The 21,218-nt window shown below is 46.6% G+C and overlaps 1 protein-coding gene across 1 annotated transcript; it reads right to left on the reverse strand.

Annotated features, from left to right (window-relative positions):
- Positions 1–2,334: 2,334 nt before the first annotated feature.
- Positions 2,335–19,509, reverse strand: LOC149441081 (uncharacterized). The gene is made up of 8 exons (XM_089657754.1): positions 19,451–19,509; positions 14,691–14,819; positions 14,429–14,563; positions 14,219–14,342; positions 14,005–14,102; positions 13,666–13,857; positions 13,110–13,254; positions 2,335–3,791 (listed from the first exon to the last, which is right to left on the reverse strand). Exons 2-8 carry the CDS (start codon positions 14,784–14,786, stop codon positions 2,641–2,643), a joined length of 1,941 nt encoding a protein of 646 aa, XP_089513880.1. The 5' UTR covers positions 14,787–14,819; positions 19,451–19,509; the 3' UTR covers positions 2,335–2,640.
- Between the last annotated feature and the right edge of the window lie 1,709 nt (positions 19,510–21,218).

The following is a 21,218-nucleotide window of genomic DNA, read 5'->3' on the forward strand; positions in this document are numbered from 1 at the left end:
AATCATCTCCAACTGGTTTCCCGAACATGACAATGAGGTCACTGTACTCCAATGGCCTCCACAGTCACCAGATCTCCGTCCAATACAGCACCTTTGGATGTGTTGGAATGGGAGATTGGCATCATGGATGTGCAGCCGACAAATCTGCAGCAACTGCGTGATGCTATCATGTCAATATGGAGCAGAATCTCAGAGGAACATTTCCAACACCTTGCTGAATCTATGCCATGAAGAATGAAGGCAGTTCTGAAGGCAAAAAGGGGTCCAACCTGGTACTAGCAAGGTGGACCTAATAAAGTGGCCGGTGAGAGTATGTTTGGGGGGGGTTAACTAATCTGCAGGTCCAAAATGTGCATTGCTAGGAGGTCCATTCATTCATTTACGACAAACAGTATTTCCCATCTCTGAACAAACGTTGTTTCACCCAGTGAAAGTGAATGTACATTCCTTCTCTTTGAATGGGGGGGTGGTATTAAGTTACTTGCTGTGCTAGAAGAATGTGTTTTATTGATTTAACATGTAAAATACCAAATTTATTTACTAGATGGTGTCAATTTGTAAAATACTTTGTGCCATCTATGGTGCACCATATTGCCAAAAGTATTGGCCTCCTGCCTTTCCACGCACATGAACTTTAATGGCATCCCAGTCTTAGTCCGTAGGGTAGAATATTGAGTTGGCCCCACCCTTTCCACGCACATGAACTTTATTGGCCCCCCAGTCTTAGTCCGTAGGGTTCAATATTGAGTTGGCCCCGCCCTTTGCATCTATAACAGCTTCAACTCTTCTGGGAAGGCCGTCCACAAGGTTTAGGAGGGTGTCTATGGGAAGGTTGGACCATTCTTCCAGAATCGCATTTGTCAGGTCAGGCACTGATGTCGGGGGAGGAGGCCTGGCTCGCAGTCTCCGCTCTAATTCATCCCAAAGGTGTTCTATGGGGTTGGGGTCAGGACTCTGTGCAGGCCAGTCAAGTTCCTCCACCCCAAACATGGTCATCCATGTCTTTATGGACTTTGCTTTGTGCACTGGTGTGCAGTCATGTTGGAACAGGAAGGGGCCATCCCCAAACTCTTCCCACAAAGTTGGGAGCATGAAATTGTCCAAAATGTCTTAGTATGCTGACGCCTTAAGAGTTCCCTTCACTGGAACTAGGGGGCCAAGCCCAACCCCTGAAAAACACCCCCACACCATAATCCCCCTCCACCAAACTTTACACTTGGCACAATGCAGTCAGGCAAGTACCGTTCTGCTGGCAACCACCAAACCCAGACACGTCTATCAGATTGCCAGACAGAGAAGTGTGATTGGTCACTCCACAGAACACGTCTCCACTGCTCACTGAGTCCAGTGGCGGCGTGCTTTACACCACGGCATCCGATGCTTTGCATTGCACTTGGTGATGTAAGGCTTGGATGCAGCTGCTCGGCCATGGAAACCCATTCCATGAAGCTCTCTAAGCACTGTTGTTGGGCTCATCTGAAGGCCACACCAAGTTTGGAGGTCTCTGCAGACAGTTGGTGACTTCTGCGCACTTCAGTATGCGCTGACCCGGCCCTGTCATGTGACGTGGCCTACCACTTGGTGGCTGAGTTGCTGTTGTTCCCAGTTGCTTCCACTTTGTTATAATCCCACTAAGAGTTGACCGTGGAATATTTAGTAGCCAGGAAATGTCACGGATGGACTTATTGCACAGGTGGCAACCTATCACGGGACCACGCTTGGAGTCACTGAGCTCCTGAGAGCGACCCATTCTTTCACCAATGTTTGTAGAAGCAGTCTGCATGCCTAGGGGCTTGATTGTATACACCTGTGGCCATGGAGGGGATTGGAACATCTGAATCACATGATTTGGAGGGCGGAACCAATACTTTTGCCAATATAGTGTACTTTCAGTTTTCAATCAATAAATGGTTTAATATTGTTGGTTGAAGGTATGTTCTTCAATGTCTACTGTACTCATGAATACATGAGTATGATCTCTGTTATTTGTATGAAGACATGCCTAACGAATGAAAAAAAAAATTAGTTGCGCAAATGTGACAAGCATTTGTTCCGCCAGTACAAATTCACACAATTTCCTATGATTGTCAGCGCCATCTATTGGCTATAATGCGCTATTTATCCTCAAATACTTCCACTGGAAAAAAAAAGGAGCAATGCAGCATTATAGCCATTAGATGGAGCCAACGATCATAGGAAATCACTGTGTAAAATAAAATACAACCAACATTTATCATGTCTGAGCCGTTGCTGGTCTAGTTTTTTCAACACATTTTTTAAAAACAGACCTCTAAGGGTTTGTGAAATTTTCCACCACAAAATGTACTCAGCCAATGAAAGGTGATGACTCCATTTTTATTTTTCTCCTGTTATCAATGGCCAACCCGGTCCCACACTTCATCCATGTCTTTGGTGACCTCTGATCTCCTTATGAACTGTTTCTTCCATGATAAAGATCAGCCATGGAGTATATCTGAGGTGTATATCAGGGTGTGCTTCTTCCCCACATGAGAGCTGGGATGTCCAGCAACATTCATCTAGAAAACATTTTCCGCACTCAAGGCGCTAATACACCTCCAGGGTTGTGTGGGACCCCAATGTACAGGAAGATAGGACTTCAGTGAGAAACATTTCCCTCATTCAGGACAGGAATACGGATTCTCCCCCCGTGTGCAATCTCTGATGTCTGTAAAGACTGGACTTCTGTGAAAAACATTTCCCGCACTTAGGACATGAATACGGCTTCTCCCCCGTGTGCAATCTCTGATGTGTGTCAAGATTGGCCTTCTGTGAAAAACATTTCCCGCACTCAGGACAGAAATATGGTTTTTCCCCCGTGTGAGATCTCTGATGTCTGACAAGTTGTGACTTTTTTATAAAACATTTCTCGCACTCAGAACAGAAATATGGATTCTCTCCCCTGTGCAGTCTCTGATGAGTATGAAGACTGGACTTATCTGAAAAGCATTTCCCGCACTCACAACAGGAATATAACTTTTCCCTCATGTGAAACCTTTGATGTGTGAAAAGTTGTGATTTTTGTACAAAACATTTTCCGCACTCAGGGCAAGAATACAATCTCTCTCCCGTGTGCAATCTCTGATGTCTGTAAAGATTGGACATATCTGAAAAGCATTTCCCACACTCAGGACAGGAATACGGCTTCTCCCCCGTGTGAGACCTCTGATGTGAGACAAGATCTGATTTTTGTACAAAACATTTCCCACACTCAGAACAGGAATAAGGCTTTTCGCCCGTGTGAGATCTCTGATGTATGATAAGATTGGAATTATTTGAAAAACATTTCCCGCACTCAGAACACAAATACGTTTTTTCACCCGTGTGACACTTCTCATGTGTGCCGAGTGATTTTTGTACAAAACATTTTCTGCACTCAGAACAATAAGGCTTCTCACCTGTGTGAGATCTCTGATGTATGAGAAGACTGGGCTTCTTTATAAAACATTTCCCGCACCCAGAACAGTGCTGTTTTTCCCCTGCGTGAGATCTCTGATGTGTGGAAAGAGAGGATTTCTGTGAAAAACCCTTCCCGCACTTAGTACAGGAGAAGCTCCTCCCTGTTGGAAGGCTGGCCCGGTCCCGCACAGTCTGAGGTTCCTCAGGATACGAGGAATCCGATGGTCCATCTACACTGGGTGGTGCCGGATGGATATTGGAGGGAGCCGGGTTTTCTCCTGGACTAGACTGTGTGATGTCCTCATCTTCTACTTTCCAGTCTGGAGACAAAGTGAGACAATCCTCGGAGGTTTTCCTCATCTCCCGGCCATGGACTAAAATACAAAGACAAAGAGGATTACTAAACAGAAGCTGATTGGTTCCCCCAAATCAGGACTCTGCCCACATCAGGCAGCTTGGTCTCTGAGGAGCTTACAATTCCACCCTCAAGGGAACTAGGAAATGTCTCCTCTGATCTCCTACCAGGTCATTTCTTTATTCATGGACCTTAGTCAGAGAGTGAGGAAACAACCAGAACTGTCTTTCATAGGAGGGACAGGGATGACGGGATTATAGGACGAGGGTCCCCACCCCCTCTATCACTCATCACCATCTTCCCAACACAAGAAGTACTGCACTTCCTTATTTAGTCCATGATTTAGTCATGAAGAACAGCGGGGCTGAGCCCCACCAGAGGTCAGAGAGTGAGGATGGGGGGAGAACAACCAAGATGAAGACTGGACTGATCCTGAAGACCACCATCATTGGGGTATTGACTCCTCCCTCATTATCACTTTCTGTTGAAGGGTCCAAAGGTGGAGGATATTATCACATTATAATCAACATGTAAAAGTCTGTGCTCCAATCACATCATCCGATATAAAATGTGCAGCTGGTATGAAATGGGTGCAACAAAAGAGAATACATATTATGTGTGTGTATATATATATATATATAGCAGTGGGTGGAGGCAGAGAGATGATTTCAGGACTATGGAACGTATAACATATTGTATAAATCAGTGCTTCTCAACCTTTTTCACTCACAGCACCCTTTAAAACGATGGACAGTCCTGAGGCACCCCATTCTAAAATGTGAAAAACTATTCTAACAGTTTTATATAACGCAGCGACATCCACACATGTAGGACACCCAACATTAGAGGGGATTTATTCTTCCAAAGCAAATGCACTTTTGCACACTGGTACTGACTAGTATTCCCATGTTTCTCTTCTCCCTCAGTTTTTCTCCATCACTCAGCTAATGTGACCCCAGCACTGATGGAGAGGGGCGGGGGAGGGTCAAATTAGGATGTTGTGCAGGCAGCTGACATGCTCCTTATCAACTGATGTCATTGGTTGTCAGGACGCCGGCGGCCCAGAAGGTCGTAATGGTGCACAATGAAAACCTGTGGCTTTGTGTAACTAAAAGGCCGGCTTGTTCCACCCTCTGGTTTGTATACAAGTTTTGGGAAATTTTGTAGACATTTTGCCAAGGCACCCCTGAAGAAACCTCAAGGCACCCCAGGGAGCCTGGGCCCCCTGGTTGAGAAAGGCCGGTAGCAGTTTGGACTATATAGTATCAGAATTATGTAATATGCAATTTATGATCAATCTCAGTTTATTAAAGCTTTTCAGAAACTGTACAAAAACATAAACAATACAATTGTTAAGGGACACAACAACAAAAAATTAAAAAAAAGACTAAGGGAGGGCGAGGGAAAAAGGGGGGGGGGGGGGGGAGAAGAAGGGTAGGCAATAGAACATGGGGCAATAATAAACAATTACAGTCTGGCATGGAGTAGCTCCGATTACAGACCCAAGGGTAAAGTGCAAATATTCTTTCTGTACAAACAATATCAAGCCCCCCCCCCCCAGGGTACGGATAAGAAGACTAAAAGAATCACAAAAGCAGCACAAACCCTGAGGGACATAGTACCATACATAACAATAGAGATCATCCCGAAAAAGAAAAAAGAAAGGAGCAATGGAACCCACCACAGCAATCCACACCCCTCCCCACCCAGAAAACAGAAAGAGAAGGGGAGAAAAAATCAAAAAAGAAAAAAAAAAAAAGGGGGGAGGGGGAAAGGAGAGGGAAGGAAAGGGGGTAGAGGAAAAAGAAGGGGAAGGAAAAGAGAATAAAGAAAAAGAAGACAAGTGGATACGACTGGGAACGGCACTCAGTAGGACAACAAACCAACATGAACCAGGAAGAGAGAAAAAAGGGACAAAACCCACTCAAGCAGCCAGGAGAGCGCGGACTGCGGAGGACTCCCTATACATATGCCAGGAGAGCGCGGACTGCGGAGGACTCCCTATACATATGCCAGGAGAGCGCGGACTGCGGAGGACTCCCTATACATATGCCAGGAGAGCGCGGACTGCGGAGGACTCCCTATACATATGCCAGGAGGGCGCGGACTGCGGAGGACTCCCTATACATATGCCAGGAGAGCGCGGACTGCGGAGGACTCCCTATACATATGCCAGGAGAGCGCGGACTGCGGAGGACTCCCTATACATATGCCAGGAGAGCGCGGACTGCGGAGGACTCCCTATACATATGCCAGGAGAGCGCGGACTGCGGAGGACTCCCTATACATATGCCAGGAGGGCGCGGACTGCGGAGGACTCCCTATACATATGCCAGGAGAGCGCGGACTGCGGAGGACTCCCTATACATATGCCAGGAGAGCGCGGACTGCGGAGGACTCCCTATACATATGCCAGGAGAGCGCGGACTGCGGAGGACTCCCTATACATATGCCAGGAGAGCGCGGACTGCGGAGGACTCCCTATACATATGCCAGGAGAGCGCGGACTGCGGAGGACTCCCTATACATATGCCAGGAGAGCGCGGACTGCGGAGGACTCCCTATACATATGCCAGGAGGGCGCGGACTGCGGAGGACTCCCTATACATATGCCAGGAGAGCGCGGACTGCGGAGGACTCCCTATACATATGCCAGGAGAGCGCGGACTGCGGAGGACTCCCTATACATATGCCAGGAGGGCGCGGACTGCGGAGGACTCCCTATACATATGCCAGGAGAGCGCGGACTGCGGAGGACTCCCTATACATATGCCAGGAGAGCGCGGACTGCGGAGGACTCCCTATACATATGCCAGGAGAGCGCGGACTGCGGAGGACTCCCTATACATATGCCAGGAGAGCGCGGACTGCGGAGGACTCCCTATACATATGCCAGGAGAGCGCGGACTGCGGAGGACTCCCTATACATATGCCAGGAGAGCGCGGACTGCGGAGGACTCCCTATACATATGCCAGGAGGGCGCGGACTGCGGAGGACTCCCTATACATATGCCAGGAGAGCGCGGACTGCGGAGGACTCCCTATACATATGCCAGGAGGGCGCGGACTGCGGAGGACTCCCTATACATATGCCAGGAGAGCGCGGACTGCGGAGGACTCCCTATACATATGCCAGGAGAGTCAAGTCTGACGACAGTGTTCTGAAGTGCCCAATTCCTGAGCCAAGAGTGACTCCATACGTCCATTGTGATCCATCTCCTCAACCCACTCCAAAAGAGTCGGGATACAGCTACTTCTCCAATGACGAGGTATAACCAACCTGGCAGCCGTCAAGCAATGGCAGAGAAGGCCACATTTAATACATGTGATGGAGCCAGGCAGGATAGAAATCAGAACAATTTGGGGACCGTCTGGTCCGTAACCTCCGAGTAAACTTGTGAAATCCCAAAACGCATAAATAGAGGGACATTCCCACCAGACATGAAGAAGGGAGCCAGGGGCCTCCGGACAGTGCCAACAGAGATCAGAGGTGGAAGGGAACATCCTGTGAAGTAAGGTGGGGCATCCACACCACCAAGTGAGCATCTTGAAATTGGTTTCCTGAGCCCTACTGGTCAGAGACAAACGGTAGGTATGGGTAAAGGATTTCAACCAGTCCTCATTCGATATCTGAGTAGCAAGGGCCCCAGCCCACTTAAAGGCGTACGGCAGAAGATCCGGATGGCCAGCAGGATCTGATAAATCACACAAAGGGGGTGCAAGGGGGGAATATCCCGAAGGAACAAGGATTCGAGCGGCATAGGATCCCTGGTTAACAAGTCAAGGTCAGCAAAGGTGTGCAGAAAAGGGCCAAGCTGTCTATACTCCATTCAATGGGTAAAGGCGGCCCAACCCAAGAAGCAAAAATGTCTGAAGGACAGAAGATGTCCACGAGTAGTGCCTACGGGTGGCTCTACTCTAAAAAAAAAAAAAAAAAAAAAAAAAAAAAGGAAATGCCCATGAGATTGAGTCGGAGGAAACTGAGGGTTTCCAAACAGAGGGGTCATGGGACCAACCAGGGAAGAGACCCCAAGCCACAATACTGCACTGTCCCATGTACACAGGAGGTGAATAGTCAGAAATGGTAAGGAAGAACGTGGACACCGAGATGTAGCAACTATCCAGGAAAGAGCCAGAAGATCACACAGTAGCATGACCCATTCCAAAGAAACCCACTGCTTCGTAGAGGCGTGATGAAACCAGTTCAAAGAGTAAGGACTGCCGCAGCATGATAAAGATGCATTTCGGGAGCCCCCGCAACGCCCCGCTGTTTGAAAAGCGGCAAAATCGTTCTATGTAGCCTCGGATAAACCTCATAAAAGCGGTTTACAATCGCCTGAAAAAGGGCCAGGAAATGGCAATAGGCAGAGTCTGGAACAGATAAAGGAAACGGGGGGAAACATCCATTTTCAATATACTGATCCAGCCAAACCAAGAGTACAAGTAACGGTCATAGGTCTGGAGATCCTGTAAAGGGGTATAGCTCTCAGACAAAATACGAGAGAGATTAGTAGGAATTTTACAACCCAGATATTTGAGGGATCCAGGGCAAAGCTTGGAAGGAAAGTTATCTCCGAGCTCACTGAACCGGGAAAGTGACAAAGAAACGTTAAGAATCTCCGTCTTAAGTTGACCTTGAAATTGCTAAACTCACTATATCATTGGAATTCCGAAAAAATGGAAGGCAGAGACACTTGAGGATTAGAGACATAGAGCAAGAGATCATCCGTGAAAAGAGCCAATTTACCCTCCAGTGAACCCACAGAGACACCCGTGACGTTGGGATTGTTGCAAAGTGCGATTGACAAATACTCCGTGACCAACGGGCAACCTTGCCGAGTTCCATTAGCTATAGGGAAGCGTGTCGTCAAAGAACCGTTAAGACGAATTCTGGCGGAAGGAGAGGAATAAAGAGCAAGAACCTTTTGTTGGAAAACAGGACCCAGGCCTAATTGAGAAAGCATTTGAGCCAAAAACGGCCACCCCACTCTATCAAATGCCTTTTCAGCGTCAACAGACAATAGGCACGCAGGAAGTCCCACAGATTGAGCATGGTTCATGATCAAGAGAGTTTTCAAAGTGTTATCACGGGCTTCCCTACCCTGCACAAACCCCACCTGATCAGTATGAATAAGATCCTCCAAAAATCAATAAATATTTATAAAAAAAAAAAAAGTATGAGTAAGATCCGGAAGCAGGGGCCGTAAATGAGCGGCAAGCAATTTGGCATGAATCTTAACATCCACACCAATCAAAGAGATAGGCCGATAGCTAAAACAGAGGCTAAAATCTTTATCCGGCTTAGGGAGAAGAGAAATATGGGCTTCTAGCATTTGCGATGGAAAAGAAGAAGTGGCCGAAATAGGAGTTAAAAACGTGGGAGCAAAAAACGGAGATAGAACATCTCTGAAGGTCTTATAGAATTTAGGGGTGAAGCCATCAACTCCAGGACTTTTACCGGAAAAAGTGGCCACGATGGCAACTGTCAACTCCACAAGAGTGAAAGGGCTATCCAAAGAATCCCTAGTGTCAGCATCAATGGTGGGTAAGCCCGTTTCAGCAACGTACTCCCAGAGGCGATTAAGATATGGGGAAGAGTCCTCACCAGAAGACGGGGAAGGTAAATTATAGAGAGTGCAAAAAAATCCCAAAAAGTGTCACGAATGAGAGGCGGATCCAACATCAGGTCACCAGAAGAAGTCTGAATAGAGGGAATAAAAGTCTGCGAGGTACGAGGATGGAGAGATCTCGCCAAAGGGTGACTGCACTTATCCCCAAAGTGGTATCTGCCAAAAGCCAAACAACGTTGGAACAAACTGTGGGAAACCACGTAAAGTTGTAACAAAGAGGTTCTAGTCGCAGAGATGGAAGCAAGCAGACCCGGGGTAGGAGATGATTAATGACGGGTTTCCAAGTCAAGGAGCTTCTGAAGAGTGGTTTGGATACTCTCAGACCGTTCACGCTTGAGCCGAGCCCCATGTTGAATAAATACCCCCCGCAACACCGCCTTGAGGGCCTCCCATTGGAAAGGTAAGGGAGTGTCATCCAGCGCGTGATCAGAAATCGCCTGTTGACAAACAGGATCGGCCAACAGCGAGTCATTGAGACGCCAGGTCCACTCAGAACGAGGAGCCTGTGGAGGATATAGAGTAAGGAACAGGTGAGAGTGATCCAAACAAATAAGAGGACCGATGTCCACAGAAGGACGGCACTCAAGTACCTGGGAGCTAGCAACAAAAATAATCAATGCGACTATAGGATTAATGGGCCGAGGAAAAATACGAATAGTTACGAGTCTCGGGATAAAGCGAACTCCAAAGACACAAAAGTAGATGATCATGAAATTGTTTCTTCAGAAGGCGAATACGGCTGTAGGATAGTTGAGAGCGGTGAGAAGAGGAATCAAGGAGAGGTTCCAAAGCTCCATTAAAGTCACCTCCCAACAACACCGTACCCTCCGCAAAATCAGCGAGAAGGCGCAGATAGCGAGTCACAGAGGCAACCTGATCCTGGTTTGGGACGTAAAAATTAGCCACGGTATACATCCTGTTCCAAAGGGAAAACTTCACAAAAAGATACTGCCCATTGGGATCAGCCCTATGGTCCAAAGAGAGAACCGGTAGACGTTTATGAATGGCAATAGAGACGCCCCTAGATTTAGACGAGGGGGGGACACTATGGAACCATCTAGAGTCATATCTTTGGGGGCATGCCGGAAGGCCATCAGCACAAAAGGGAGTCTCCTGGAACAATGCAATGTCAACCTGGGATCTGTGCAGGTAAAATGCAATTTACAGTATATAGTGCAGGGGTCAGGAGTATGTAATGTACAACAGAGTATATAGTGCCGGGGTAAGAGTATGTAATGTACAACAGAGTATATAGTGCAGGGGTCAGGAGTATGTAATGTACAACATAGAGTATATAGTACAGGGGCCAGGAGTATGTAATGTACAACAGAGTATATAGTACAGGAGCCAGGAGTATGTAATGTACAACAGAGTATATAGTGCAGGGGTCAGGAGAATGTAATGTACAACATAGAGTATATAGTGCAGGGGTCAGGAGTATGTAATGTACAATATAGAGTATATACTGCAGGGGTCAGTGGTATGTAACGTACAATATAGAGTATATAGTGCAGGGGTCAGGAGTATATAATGTACAATATAGAATATATAGTGCCGGGGTCAGGAGTATGTACTGTACAGCATAAAGTATATAGTGCAGGGGTCAGGAGTATATAATGTACAATATAAATTATATAGTGTAAGAGTCAAGACTCATAATATTGGTATTCTGAAATCAGTGGAAGTTTAAATGTTTACTGTAGACAAGTTGCAGAGGTCCCACACCGCTGCCTCCCATCTCCTGAGACTGCACTCAGTGACTTGGGTCTGAGACTATACAGACATATCCCTCCACCTGGCACAACCAGTTGACAACAGAACAAGGAACTCTGGGAGAATTGTTCTGTCAGAGATCTTGCTAGACCTGGGCCTGGGACAGAAGACTCAAGACACACCGCAGGTGGCTAGACTGAGCAACACAAAAATCTACACAATGTCGTTTTTCCGAGAAAAATACAGGACAGGGAACACAGCACAGGAAAGTGACCAGGGTATTACAGGCTGATATCACCCAGTCCCCGCCCTATTCTGGACCAATCAGTGAGGAATATGGGTGGAGGAATGGACAGTATCCCCCAGAAGTGAGTCCACATTTTTGTAAATATTTGATTCTCTCTTTTCATGTGACAACACTGAAGAAATGACACTTTGCTACAATGTGACGCAGTCAGTGCACAGCTTGTATAACATGTAAAGTTGCTGTCCCCTCAAAATAACACACAGCCATTAATGTCTAAACCGCTGGCAACAAAAGTGAGTCCACCCCTAAGTGACAAGGTCTAAATTGGGCCCAATTAGCCATTTTCCCTCCCCGGTGTCATGTGACTCGTTAGTGTTACAAGGTCTCAGGTGTGAATGGGGGGCAGGTGTGTTACATTTGGTGTTATCGCTCTCACTCTCTCATACTGGTCACTGGAAGTTCAACATGGCACCTCATGGCAAAGAACTCTCTGAGGATCTAAAAACAAGAATTGTTGCTCTACATAAAGATGACCTGGACTATAAGAAGATTGCCAAGACCCTGAAACTGAGCTGCAGCATGGTGGCCAAGACCATACAGTGGTTTAACAGGACAGGTTCCACTCAGAACAGGCCTTGCCATGGTCCACCAAAGAAGTTGAGTGCACGTGTTCAGCGTCATATCCAGAGGTTGTCTTTGGGAAATAGACATATGAGTGCTGCCAGCATTGCTGCAGAGGTTGAAGGGGTGGGGGGTCAGCCTGTCAGTGCTCAGACCATACGCCGCACACTGCATCAAATTGGTCTGCATGGATGTCATCCCAGAAGGAAGCCTCTTCTAAAGATGATGCACAAGAAAGCCGCAAACAGTTTGCTGAAGACAAGCAGACTAAGGACATGGATTACTGGAACCATGTCCTGTGGTCTGATGACACCAAGATCAACTGATTTGGTTCAGATGGTGTCAAGCGTGTGTGGTGACAACCAGGCGAGGAGTACAAAGACAAGTGTGTCTTGCCTACAGTCAAGCATGGTGGTGGGAGTGTCCTGGTCTGGGGCTGCATGAGTGCTGCCAGCACTGGGGGGCTACAGTTCATGGAGGGAACCATGAATGCCAACATGTACTGTGACATACTGAAGCAGAGCATGATCCCTCCCTTCGGAGATTGGGCCGCAGGGCAGTATTCCAACATAACGACCCCAAACACACCTCCAAGACCACCACTGCCTTGCTAACGAAGCTGAGGGTGAAGGTGATGGACTGGCCAAACATGTCTCCAGACCTAAACCCTACTGAGCATCTGTGGGACATCCTCAAACGGAAGGTGGAGGAGCGCAAGGTCTCTAACATCCACCAGCTCCGTGATGTCGTCATGGAGGAGTGGAAGAGGACTCCAGTGACAACCTGTGAAGCTCTGGTGACCTCCATGGCCAAGAGGGTTAAGGCAGTGCTGGAAAATAATGGCGGCCACACAAAATATTGACACTTTGGGCCCAATTTGGACCTTGTCACTTAGGGGTGGACTCACTTTTGTTGCCAACGGTTTAGACATTAATGGCGGTGTGTTGAGTTATTTTGAGGGGACAGCAAATTTACATGTTATACAAGCTGTACACTGACTACGTCACATTGTAGCAAAGTGTCATTTCTTCAGTGTTGTCACATGAAAAGATAGAGTCAAATATTTACAAAAATGTGAGGGGGGACTCACTTCTGGGAGATACTGTATGTAGTGTTCATGACCCACCTGTGCTGATCTCTTTAGGAGTGTCCTCCTCTATAAATGTCCCCGTTAGTCCATCCTTCTCCATAGACTGCTGATCATCTCTCACATGCAGCTCTTCTACTTCTTCTGCTTTACTCTCAACATCAGAAGCTCTCAGGTTTCCAGCCTGAAAATATAATAAAATTACATAAATTTTACCTGTAGCTGGGCTAGTATCACTGCTACTACTGAACTGTGTGTAGTCCCAGTAAGCCCTGTTCACCACCCAGTTTCAGAGAGAAAGCATATGGACTGCCAGTGGTTTAGGTAGTGTTTTCTTCAACTCTCAATCAGGTTACCTAGAAAATTTGCTGTTCTTTATAAAATATTTGTATATCTTTCTTGATATAATTGCTCTATCATTGTTGATTATTCCACCCTTCTGCAACAAGGGTCTTGGGAAGTGTGGTGCTTCTTTTAGAGTCATGAGCACTGGGAACAGGCCCTTGGAAACAGTGGTTCCTTGGCAGGTGAGCCCTACATAATGCAGATAATGTACAGATCCTAATGATACCATCAGTGATTGTTCCTCATCTACCTGATGATGGTGAGGGATGGTGTGACCTTCCTGTGTGGAATCCCAGGAATACAGAGGATCTCTGATCTCTGTAGGAGTGTCCTCCTCATTGAATGTCTTCATCATTCCAGCCTCCTCCGTATATTGCTGATCATCCCTCACATACGTCTCTTCTACTTCACCCTCAACTTTCATCTTCATCAGATCTTCACCCTAAACCAACAGAATGGCAGAAATAACATCTGTAATATAGAAGGATTTATGATGTGAGATCACATAGAAAATATCATCTTGTAGAGTCCACACATCGTCAGGACGGGGACATCTCTCTGGTGGGTTCCCATGACTGGATCCATCTACCTGATAATGGTGAGGGATGGAGTGACCTTCCTGTGTGGAATCCCGGGAATACAGAGGACGGGGACATCTCTCTGGTGGGTTCCCATGACTGGATCCATCTGTAGGAAACACACACACTGACTGAATCCATTGTTTCTATGTGTTTATCAGATGATGGGGGATCTAGGTGGATCCTCCGTACTGCTCTCTCCTTTACAATAAAGTCTCCTCTTACCCGGTGATGTGAGGGGCGGCTGATTGTCCATCATGACGTCCTTGTAGAGATCCTTGTGTCCTTCTAAATACTCCCACTCCTCCATGGAGAAATAGACAGTGACACCCTGACACCTTATAGGAACCTGACACACACAATGATACAGTCACCATCCAGACACATCCCTTGTCTGTTACTGGAGAATGTCCCAGAATTCCCGGCACCGCTCACCTCTCCTGTCAGCAGCTCCATCATCTTCTTGGTGAATTCTAGAATCTTCTGCATGTTCTGCCTCTCAGGTTTTAGGGAGTCACATGGAGGCACTGTGATAGTCATATGATTACCTGACTTCACAGGAGGAAATCTCTGTATTGGAAAACCAAAAGGAATATCATGTTAGAATCCCAGAATCCTCCTTACCTCTCTGGTCAGGTCTGTGTTTTATTAATAGAGATATGAGTGATGTCATGTGACCTCCCAGAATCCTCCTCACCTCTCCGGTCAGCAGGTAGATAATCTCCAGGGTGAGGTTTAGTATCTTCTCAGTCATATGATTCCGGTCCTCCTCCATCCTCATGGTTGTGATCATGTGATCTATACAGGTCTCCCTGTAGACGGATATCTTTGGGAAATGAAAGTAAGAATGATTTGGATGGTATTGGTCACACAATAATAGGATGTGGATGTGAAGGGAGAATAGGAGAGTTGCTGTAAATTTAAGGACTACTACCCCCATGGGAACACATTTAGTCTGAACTGTTTAGTGTTTGATACAATTTCAAGAGCCCAAAACTCTCTTGGCCTGCTAGATCAGAAATCCCCTTTTCTCTGTTGGGTTTCTTTAGTTTCTGAACTGGAATTGATGAGTTTTAGATCTGCAGACAAGGAATGATAAATATGATCCTTCCTCTGACTGGTTTGCTCTGAGGCAGTGCTGTGAGGTCAATGTAGGGCCATCATGATATCCAGGAAGGGGAAATTATTGCCTTTTGGCCAGAGTATCTGGCTAACCAGGATAACTGCCAGAACTCTGGATGCAAGGCTCCAACCTCCAGCAGCCTGCTGACAGGAGTGATGTCACTGCCACTCTCTGCAGTAAGAGAAGGGATTGGACTGGAAAGCAGGAGGATGCTGCTGGTGGAGTACAGAGCTGTGGGGGAGGAATCTGTTTTCTTCCCCCAATGGCAGCCCAGCGTGGGTAGGAGGACAACAGGGGGAAAAGTTGGCTTTATTGATATCCAAGTATACTGTAGTATCCAGGACATTGTACAAAGTGGCAGTGGGTTCCCGTAGTTCTAAACTCCAGCACCGCCAGAGCCTGTGTAATAGGAAGGTACTGGACGGTCCCCACTGATGCACAACACTGACCCCTGGCTACCTGTTAGGCAATGTTAACCACCAAAGAGTGGAGCACTATCCTTCATTCCAGAGTATCTTGGAAACTTTTAATTGACCAGTGAGATGGTAAAAAGGTGAAGGTTGCCTTTTTGGCAGGAGTTCTGTAAGGAGGCCTGAAAAGTAGGTGCAGGTAGGAGGACCATCATTGACCAAGAGCCCCCATCCCTACCTTAGAGTTGCCTAAGCCATACAGCCTCTTCTTTCCTCACAGCCCTGATGCCCGCAAATCCAATCAAGAGCAAAAAGTCCTTCAGCTACACTACATCCTCAGAGCCCTTCAACCCCACTGCTCCCCAAGGGTCCATCAGCTATCCATTATCCCTCACAGCCCCTCAGCTCCTATAGTTCCTTCAGGACCCTCAGTATTTTCCTCCCATTGACATCAGTGATGGAACATAGTCCTCATTGCAGGTTTGGGAATGTTTTCTTCCTCCTAACCAGCAACGCCAGGGGCTCTATGCTCCATACTCCTGACCCCTGCACTCCATCATTGTATTGGCTGAATATTGTAATGATTGCCCATTGGTTTCCTGTGTAGTGTAATCATTGCCCTTTGTAGGCCATGTATGGTCAGGATGGTCCTTGTCTTGTCTATTTATTGTCAGTGCTGTTTGTTTAGAGGGCCATATTACTAGAATTGATCTCCAAAAAACAGAAAATGTTCCAACCCCAGAAGTGGAGAAATGTTCTGCTTGAAGGGGGTAATATACATTTCGGCACTATATACGTAAGTGTATAACATCATCTGCTGGAGATAAAGGACATCACAGTGACTATGGAGGAAAAAGACGGACATGATGGGGGGTGGGTGTAAACATAAACCCTGGATTTTTGCACTCACCATAAAATCCTTTTCTCTGGGTTCATTGAAAGACACAGCCAGATCTTCATGACAGATGGGTTTGATGTTGCCACCTGCAGTAGCACGATGCCAAGTGCATCCAGAACTACTGTAAAAACACACCCTAGGGGCAGCCCCCTGCTAGTGGCCAAAACCTGCATCTGCAATTCACGTCTTAGGGAATAGGATAAACCACACCAAAATAGCCAAGAAAAGAACAAAAAGGATGAACTCAGAGAAAAGAATTTTACGGTGGGCATTTCTTCAATGAAGAACACAGCTAGACAGATCTTTACGACGAATTAGACATCCCAAATCAGTGTCTGAAAGAAACAAGGGTGAGATCAAAATCATAAAGAACAACAAGGAACCTCTCCCCAACAGAACTCAGACTCCCATAACACTTTCTGAAAAACCTGGCATCCACCTCAACCTTGTAGAACTTGATATACACTATATTGCCAAAAGTATTGGGCCCGCCCTCCAAGTCATGTGATTCAGGTGTTCCAATCCCCTCCATGGCCACAGGTATCTACAATCAAGCCCCTAGGCATGCAGACTACTTCTACAAACATTGGTGAAAGAATGGGTCGCTCTCAGGAGCTCAGTGACTCCAAGCGTGGTCCCGGGATAGGTTGTCACCTGTGCAATAAGTCCATCCGTGACATTTCCTGGCTACTAAATATTCCACGCTCAACTGTTAGTGGGATTATAACAAAGTGGAAGCAACTGGGAACAACAGCAACTCAGCCACCAAGTGGTAGGCCACGTCACATGACAGGGCGGGGTCAGTGCATGCTGAAGCGCACAGTGCGCAGAAGTCACCAACTGTCTGCAGAGTCAATAGCTAAAGACCTCCAAACTCGGTGTGGCCTTCAGATAAGCACAACAACAGTGCGTAGAGAGCTTCATGGAATGGGTTTCCATGACCGAGCAGCTGCATCCAAGCTTTACATCACCAAGTGCAATGCAAAGCATCAGATGCAGTGGTGTAAAGCACGCCGCCACTGGACTCTAGAGTAGTGGAGACGTACTCCCTGGAGTGATCAATCACGCTTCTCTGTCTGGCAATCCGATGGACGTGTCTGGGTTTGGCAGTTGCCAAGAGAACGGTACTTGCCTGACTGCATTCCACAAACCAGGGCTGGCACAGCCAATCTGGGGCAATCAGGATTTCTGGAATGCACTCCTTCTCTACTCTCCATAGCAACTGGTGAAGAAATTTCCAAGGCGGTAAAGCAGAAATCAGGCAGTATCTGTCCATAGCTGCAGCCTCCGGGATTGTGTATGAAACTGAAAGGCAGACTCCAGAAATCAGAGGAAAAATACCACTTTTGGAGCGATCATCCAAGTGTTTCTCAACCCTTTTGCAGTCAAGGCACCCTTTAAAATTATGGAAAGTTCCGAGGCACCCTTTAAAATTATGGAAAGTTCCGAGGCACCCTTTAAAATTACGGACAGTTCCGAGGCACCCTTTAAAATTACGGACAGTCCCGAGGCACCCTTTAAAATTACGGACAGTCCCGAGGCACCCTTTAAAATTATGGACAGTTCCGAGGCACCCTTTAAAATTATGGACAGTTCCGAGGCACCCTTTAAAATTACGGACAGTCCCGAGGCACCCTTTAAAATTACGGACAGTCCCGAGGCACTCTTTAAAATTACGGACAGTCCCGAGGCACCCTTAAATATTACGGACAGTCTTGAGGCACCCTTTAAAATTACGGACAGTCCCGAGGCACCCTTTAAAATTACGGACAGTCCCGAGGCACTCTTTAAAATTACAGCCAGTCCCGAGGCACCCTTTAAAATTACGGACAGTCCCGAGGCACCCTTAAATATTACGGACAGTCTTGAGGCACCCTTTAAAATTACGGACAGTCCCGAGGCACCCTTTAAAATTACGGACAGTCCCGAGGCACTCTTTAAAATTACAGCCAGTCCCGAGGCACCCTTTAAAATTACAGCCAGTCCCGAGGCACCCTTTAAAATTACAGCCAGTCCCGAGGCACCCTTTAAAATTACGGACAGTCCCGAGGCACTCTTTAAAATTATAGACAGTCCTGAGGCACCCCATTCTAAAATGTGAAAAACAAATCTAATATAGTTTTATATAACGCAGCAACATCCACACACATAGGACACCCAACATTACCAACATTAGAGGGGATTTATTCTTCCAAAGCAAATACACTTTTGCACACTGGTACTGACTAGTATTCCAATGTTTCTCTTCTCCCTCAGTTTTTCTCCATCACTGAGCTAATGTGACCCCAGCACTGATGGAGAGAAGCGGGGGAGGGTCAAACTAGGATGCTGTGCAGGCAGCTGACATCCTCCTTATCAACAGATGATGTCATTGGTTGTCAAGACGCCGACAGCTAGGTCATACTGGTGCACAATGAAAACCTGTGGCTTTGTATAACTCAAAGGTAGACTTGTTCCACCCTCTGGCTTGTATACAAGTTTTGGCCAATTTTTAGACATTTTGCCAAGGCACCCCTGAAGAAGTCTCATGGCACCCTGGTTAAGAAAGGCTGCTCCAGAGAGCCAATTGCGACAGTTCGTGTGAAAGTATCCCAAGGAACAAGCATGAAAATGTTTCTCATACGATACCAGAACAAACTATTATTTTGTCTAATCAGTACAGTATTCGGCCATAAAAAAAAAAAAATTGAGTGACCAAGACCGTGCATGCTCGGAAACGAAAAAAACACACTGCAATACAATACACGACGTCATCGTGGGATGTTGCATTCTGTCTTAGCAGAATGTTCGTAACTTTAGTAACCTGTTTTCAATATGAGACTAGCATGCCAAAAAAAACAAAATGGATGATCATTCGTCCGATATTCTCATCATGTGTACAAAGTATAAGGCTTGTGTTGCAGATGGAGGGGGGGGCGCCCCTAGGGTGCGGTTTTAGTTTTGCTTGCACCTAACATATTGCTCCTGCCGTCATGAAGATCTGGCTGCGTCCTTCAACCAACGGGAGATAAATCATATCGTATTACCTCCTCTCCTGCCAGTTCCAGCAAAACGTCTCCTCTCTACTTCCTCACATGGAATTTCCTGCCTGTACTGACATTACTTCCTGCCTGAGCATGACATCACTTCCTGTCTGTACCTGACATCACTTCCTGTCTTCCATAGAGACTTCCTGCCTGTGTAGAAGTGAGATCACCATCTTGTGGACCTCAGAGTAACCGCATCCCCAACATGCAGTTCACGGAGATTTATTAAAACTGAAGCACACAGAATCTTGTGCAGCTTCTAATGCAGACCATACATGGGTCGAATTCAGAACAAATTTTCTTTAGAAAATTGGAAATTTTGTGCGTTTTGCAGTGCAATGGCGCCACCATTGATTTCGAAATTCAACCAACCAAGCCTTCAATTTTTCCTCGTGTTACTACAGAAAAGAATTTTCGTACCCAAGAATTTTCTTTTCTTTCCAGGTCCCAGCTTTATATTTCTTGTACAATTCTCCCATCATTGATTTGAAATTTGTTTGTTTTTCAAAAAATTTCCAACTTGGCCAAGAATTTTCTTTTCTTTCCAGGTCACAGGTTTATATTTCTTGTATGATTCTCCCATCATTGATTCGAAATTCGATCATTTTTCAAAAAATTTCCAACGTGGCCAAGAATTTTCTTTTCTTTCCAGGTCACAGCTCACGCGCATTTCTTTTTACAATTACATTTCTCGCACGATTCTCCCATCATCGATTAGAAATTCCTTTGTTTTTTTTTTAAATTTCCAACATGCCTGATCACTCAAATTCGATGGTCACTGACAGGACTGAAAATCGGCCACTGGTAGACAACAAGGTCCACCCTGATCAGTTCCTCTTCTCGCTGGTAGAGAACAATGTTCACCCCGATCAATCCCTCTCCTCACTGGTAGACAACAATGTTCACCCCGATCAGTCCCCCTCCTCGCTGGTAGACAACAATGTCCATCTTGATCAGTCCCCCTCTTTGCTGGTAGATAATGTCCATCCTGATCAGTCCCCTTCTTCGCTGGTAGATAATGTCCATCCTGATCAGTACTCCTCGCAGGTAGACAACAAGGTCAACCCTGATAAGTCCCTCTTCTCGCTGGTAGACAATAGTCACCCCAATCAGTCCCTCTCCTCACTGGTAAACAACAATGTTCACCCCGATCAGTCCCCCTCCTCGCTGGTAGACAACAATGTCCATCCTGATCAGTCCCCCTCTTCGCTGGTAGATAATGTCCATCCTGATCAGTACTCCTCGCTGGTAGACAACAAGGTCAACCCTGATACGTCCCTCTTCTCACTGGTAGACAACAATATTCACCCCGATCAGTCCCTCTCCTCACTGGTAGACAACAATGTTCACCCCGATCAGTCCCTCTCCTCACTGGTAGACAAGGTCCACCCCTATAAGTCCTCGGTTTCCTCTTGTACCAAATTGTATTGTAACTGTAATGTCTACCTTCATTTTGTAAAGCACTGCGCAAACTGTTGGCGCCTGAATAATAAAAGTCCTTCTCCTCGCTGATAGACAACAAGGTCCACCCCTATAAGTCCTTCTCCTCACTGATAGACAACAAGGTCCACCCTGATCTGTCCTTTTCTTCGCTGGTAAGACAACAAGGTCCACCCTGATCAGTCCCTCTCCTCGCTGGGAGACAACAAGGTTAACCCTGATCAGTCCCTCTCCTCGCTGGGAGACAACAAGGTAAACCCCGATCAGTCTTATCCTTGCTGATAGACAACAAGGTCAACCCTGATCAGTCCCTCTCCTCTCTGGTAGA

The sequence above is a fragment of the Staurois parvus genome, unplaced genomic scaffold, assembly GCF_062004578.1.
Source record: "Staurois parvus isolate SC_StPar_1 unplaced genomic scaffold, SC_StPar_1.0 ptg001026l, whole genome shotgun sequence".
NCBI lineage: Eukaryota > Metazoa > Chordata > Amphibia > Anura > Ranidae > Staurois > Staurois parvus.